The sequence below is a fragment of the Mus caroli genome, unplaced genomic scaffold (genome assembly GCF_978045245.1).
Source record: "Mus caroli unplaced genomic scaffold, Mus_caroli_1 scaffold_4, whole genome shotgun sequence".
Taxonomy (NCBI): Eukaryota; Metazoa; Chordata; class Mammalia; order Rodentia; family Muridae; genus Mus; species Mus caroli.
Genome location: NW_028227259.1, coordinates 147,137,940 through 147,142,939, shown reverse-complemented (window position 1 = coordinate 147,142,939; position 5,000 = coordinate 147,137,940). Strand labels below are relative to the sequence as shown.

General features: G+C 48.8%; 1 protein-coding gene across 1 annotated transcript in view; it reads left to right on the top strand.

The window, feature by feature from the left end:
- Mmd2 (monocyte to macrophage differentiation associated 2) overlaps positions 1 to 5,000 on the top strand; it is a 45,847-nt gene that overhangs the window by 39,248 nt on the left and 1,599 nt on the right. Inside the window, exons 5-6 of the mRNA XM_021162650.3 lie at positions 639 to 740; positions 2,264 to 2,333. Of these exons, the coding sequence (XP_021018309.1) occupies positions 639 to 740; positions 2,264 to 2,333 (172 nt within the window). The remainder of the gene's footprint in view (positions 1 to 638; positions 741 to 2,263; positions 2,334 to 5,000) is intronic.

Sequence of the window (5,000 nt, the reverse complement as noted above, 5' to 3'; positions counted from 1 at the left end):
ACCAATAGAAGGAACGTAAAATATGAAAGGGCCCATGTTTATTTCTGTATGTGGTGTATATGTATATACATGTTCTGGTACACATGTGTGCATACACTCATGTGAAGGACAAAGGTTTCATGAAGGTCTGGTGTCTCCCTTGTTTGGTCTCCACCTTATTTTTGAGACAGGGTCTCTTACTCAACCTACCACTCACTATTCAGCTAGACTGGTTGCTGAGTGAGCCCCAGGGATCCTCCTGCATCTGCATCCCTGTCACTGGGGATTATGTGGGTTCTGGAAATTTGAACTAGTGTCTTCAAGCTTAAGTGTCTGGCACTTTACTGACTGTCTTCCCAGCTGTGAGGTTGCTTCTGTCTGGGTCTTGTCTCATGTGTGTAGCTCAGACTGGCCTGAAACTGGTGGTTCTCCTGCCTCAGCCTCCTGAATGCTGGGATGACAGGCATATGCCACCATCACAACGTTGCCAATGCAGGTTGTGTAGCATTCTACCCTGCCATTGTGAAAGTCCTCGTTCCTCCTAGGCAGTCTCTGGGGACTGGGCTGCTCTGGTGTCAGCTTCCTGGGACAATCTGGCCATGTAGTGCTGTACCTTAGCGATTCCCTCAGGCTCTGCCCTTGGCTTTCTTCTCTCCCAGGCTGAACCTTCGGGAGCTGGGCCCCTGGGCCTCCCACATGCGCTGGCTGGTGTGGATCATGGCCTCCATTGGTACCGTCTATGTCTTTTTCTTCCATGAACGGTAAGTGAGGGCTGGGAGTCTCAGATTGGCAAGGTGCCCCTTAGTTTCTCAGTACTCAGTACTTAGTACTTAGTACTCAGCACCCTCAAGTAGGTGAACCCAAGGATGACCCCAGAAATGTGAAGGCCCAGCCTTGCTTGCACCCTACCCTTGAGGAGGCCCGTGGGTGTGGGTGTACACCAGGCCCCGTGGCCAAGAGGGACAGATCACAGATCTCTCTCTCTCTCTCTCTCTCTCTCTCTTTGTGTGTGTGTGTGTGTGTGTGTGTGTGTGTGTGTGTAGGGGCCAGAGAGAGTATAATGCTGAACCAGTCCGACTTGTTTTTTGAGAGAGTCTTTCACTGATCACTGTGTGATCGTGGCCTGGCTTTTATGTGACTGCAGGGTTCTGAACTCAGGTTCTTGTGCTTGTACAGAAAGCCCTTTGCCAATGAAGCTGTCTCCCTGGGCCCTAAGTGTCTTCCAAAAGAGCTACCCTAAGAGGGTGGTGGGAAGATGGCTCTGTTGGTGAAGTACCAGTTGTTCAAGCACAAACCTAACTTTGCTCCCCAGAACACACTTTACAAGCTGGGCACAGTGGTACAACCATCATCCTACTGCTGAGAAGACAGAGACAGAGGATCTCCAGGGCTTGCGTGACTCCTGGCTTACCCGACTTGGCAAGGTCCAGGTCAATGAGAGAGCCTTTCTCAGGGTGGACAGCCCCTGAGGAATGACACAAGAGGCTATTCTCTGGCTTCCATACTCACATGCACACACACCTCACACAGATGTGCGTCTGCACACACATAAACACACACATGAAAGTCTTTAATTTCATTTATGTGAATCTGTATGAAAGTATATGCGCATGTGTGTGTAGGTGCCCAAGGAGGCCAGAAGAAGCTGTTAGATCCCCTAGAGCTGGAGTTATAGATAGTTGTGAGCTGCCCGCTGTGGGTGCTGGGAGCCCAACTGGAAGTGCTCTTAACTGTTGAGCCATCTATCCAGCACACTGTCCAGATTCTTTTTTAATGACATCATAGGTAACTTGACCTACTGACCTCATTCACACATCACCTGTCTTCTCTACACAGTATTATCTGATAATGGGCAAAGGCATTAAGAAGTTATAGACTCTGAAACCTTTTACTGCTATGGAACTAGAATGAGAGTCATTAAGTGGGGGAGGAAAGAAAATCTGGAGAATCATCAGAAAATAACAAAGCCCTGCATCCACAGAGCCCCAGGGACTCCAGAAGACAAACAATCCAGAATGGCATAGGACTCCATTGATCTAGTAGTTAGTTCAGCACAATTGCTGTGGGAGATGGTGCTGGGATTAATTAGTAATGTCTGCATAGGCCACACATCGGTGGCACACCACCCCCATTGTCTATTGATGTTGCTGGGTAGAATCTGTGTCAGTCACACTGAGAAGATCCGCTCTTCTTGCTGTGCTGGTCATCAGCACATCACACATTAGCTGTGTGCTCTGACCCTCCTTGGAAGCTCGTCCTAAGGTCACATGACTTGTCTTTGCAGGTACAAGCTTGTGGAACTGCTTTGCTATGTGGTGATGGGTTTCTTCCCTGCCCTGGTCATCCTCTCCATGGTAAGTCTCACTCGCCCATCATGAGGACTTCAGTCTTATGGAGGGAACACGTACATTAGCAAGACCTGTCTCTTGAGACTATCATTAAAGCCCTCTCCTCTGACAGCAGGGGGAAACAGAGGCCCAGCGGGTCTATGTGCTCGCCGAAAAGGGCAGAAAACATGTAGATCTCACCAGGGATATGGAATATCCCTTGTGCCTAACTCTGAGGTTAGGCCTCCATATCTATAAAGGCAACCAGACAGTTCAGGCAAGGCACTGACCATGGTGCATGTCTTGTCATTCCTGCTAGGAAGCACTGGATGTTATGACTACTATGTGGTTAATATTCAGCTACAGTACTCTTGAGGACTGGGGAATATGTGTGTGTGTGTGTGTGTGTGTGTGTGTGTGTGTGTGTGTGTGTTAAAGCCTTGGTGCCTTGGTGTTGCTGGGACAAAAAGCGCCTTAGAAGGCTGAACTGAAAAGATAGCTCAGAGGTTAAAAACAGTTGCAGCTCTTACAGAGGACCTGTGTTTGGTTCCTAGCACCCACATCAGGTGGTTTGCAAACACCTTTAACTCCAGATCCAGGCAATCTGGTGCCCCCTTCTGGCCTCCATGGGCATTGCATACAAATGGTGCACATACATCCCCGCCCATACACATACACATAACTAAGGATAAAGTCATTTTTATAAAGCAGTTTAGGAAAGAAAGGGTTATAGTCCATCACTGAGGGGAAGCCAAGGCAGGAATTAGCAGCAGCTAGTCACATCCATATCAGAGAGAAATGAATGCATGCTTAGAACTCAGCTAACCATCACTACTGTTATACAGTTCAGGACTCAATCCAGAGAATGGTGCTGGGTGTTTTAGGACGAGTCTTCACACATCAATGATAATAATCAAGATGAGTTTTGGGGTGGAGAGATGGCTCAGTGGTTAAGAGCACTGACTGCTCAACTGCTCTTCCAGAGGTTCCGGGTTCAATTCCCAGCAGCCACATGGTGGCTCCCAACCATCTGTAGATGCTTCTGGTATGTCTGAGAGTCACATGTAGCCCAGGATACCATCAAATTCCTTATGTGGAATATTCTTCCTTTTTTCAAGGCTGAATAGCATTCTCATGTCCTGCTCTCTTCTCTGTTTGGTTTTGTATTGAGTAAAGCTTGGCCCTGCTCTGTAGCCCAGGCTAGCCCTGAGCTCCTCCTTTTTCTGCCTGCTCAGTCCTGTGGTTGCAGGCAGGTGCTACTTGCCCAGTCTCCAAGAGACTTCGTATGGCTGTTTGAGTCATAGAAAGACAGGGTGATAGAACCTGACTGACCTAAAGAGGATTTGATCCTCTGTGTCAGTAAGATGAGGGGCATGAGTGTGGCTCCCAGCACCCACATGAGGCAGTCCACAGATACCTGGAACTCCAGCTCCAGGGTGTCTAGCGCCCTCTGCTGGCTTCCTTGAGCACGCACACACACACACACACACACACACACACAGAATTCCTTTTCTCCTCCATTGCTGAAATTCCTTTCCCCGAGAAGATGTAAACATCTATCTTTTCTCCAGGCTAGGCTTACTTGCAGGGCAGTAGGTGATGGCTTATGGGCAGATATGTAGGTGACTTTAAAGCAGCCACACTAAATGTCTGCATCCAATATGCATAATGACTCCCGAGTCTGTGTAAATGGAGTCTCCTCCCATAGTCTGTGCCTATATCCTCTAGCCCTTCTCAGAGACTCCAAGGCTGTGGGTGATTAGGGCAGAATTGCATATCACTGGTTGGGAGGGATGGCTGGACGCTCAGGTGAGGGTCCCACGTCTCTCCCTGACCCCTCTTTGCAAGAACAAATGTCAGCATTCAGCAAGTCCAGTTGTGATCTTTGCAGAGCAGGCCCAGCCAAAACACCTGAGGATGGCAGTGGGCTACCTTGGAGGATGGTTCTGGGAACCAACATCCCTCCATCCAGGCCTCCCGCTTTCTGTCTCTGTGGTCTTGGCTACTTTAGGACAGTCACATTTAATGGTAGCTGTCCTCTTGTGCCTGGCTTACTTCACTTAGCACTGTGTCCTTGAAGCTCCTCCACATCATTGCTTGTGTCCAAACATCCCATGGCCGAGTAACATTCTGTGGTATGGGCACACTAACTGACTCTATATGTGTGTTTGTGTGTGTGTGTGTGCACATGTGCCCGTGTGCCCATGTGTGTGTGTGTGTGTGTGTGCACATGTGCCTGTGTGCCCATGTGTGTGTGCACGTGAGTGCAGCAATGGGGACTGAACCCAGGGCATTGCACATTCTAGGCAACTCCTCTACTCTTTGGCTGTATCCCCAGCCCTCTTTCTCCTCTTCCTCTTCTTCCTTCTCTCCTTCCTCCCCCTCCTTCTCTTCCTTTCTTTTTTTCCCTGCCCCTCCCCCTTCTTTTTGTAGGGTCTCAATATTTAGCTTAAGTTCCCCCATGAACTTCCTATATGACCCTATTATAAAAGTAGCTTTTGAGATTTGGGGGTCAGTCTGTTTGTTGAGACAGAGTCTTATGTCACCCAGGCTGACCCTAGTCTGCTAATCCTGCTGCATTTGCCTTCTTCCAAGTGCTGGGTCTCTGAGGGTCCAGTTTGCCATCATCAAGCAATTGCAGATTTGGGAAATTGAGGTGGGAATATTTGATAGCACTGTGTTGAGTCTTCCTAG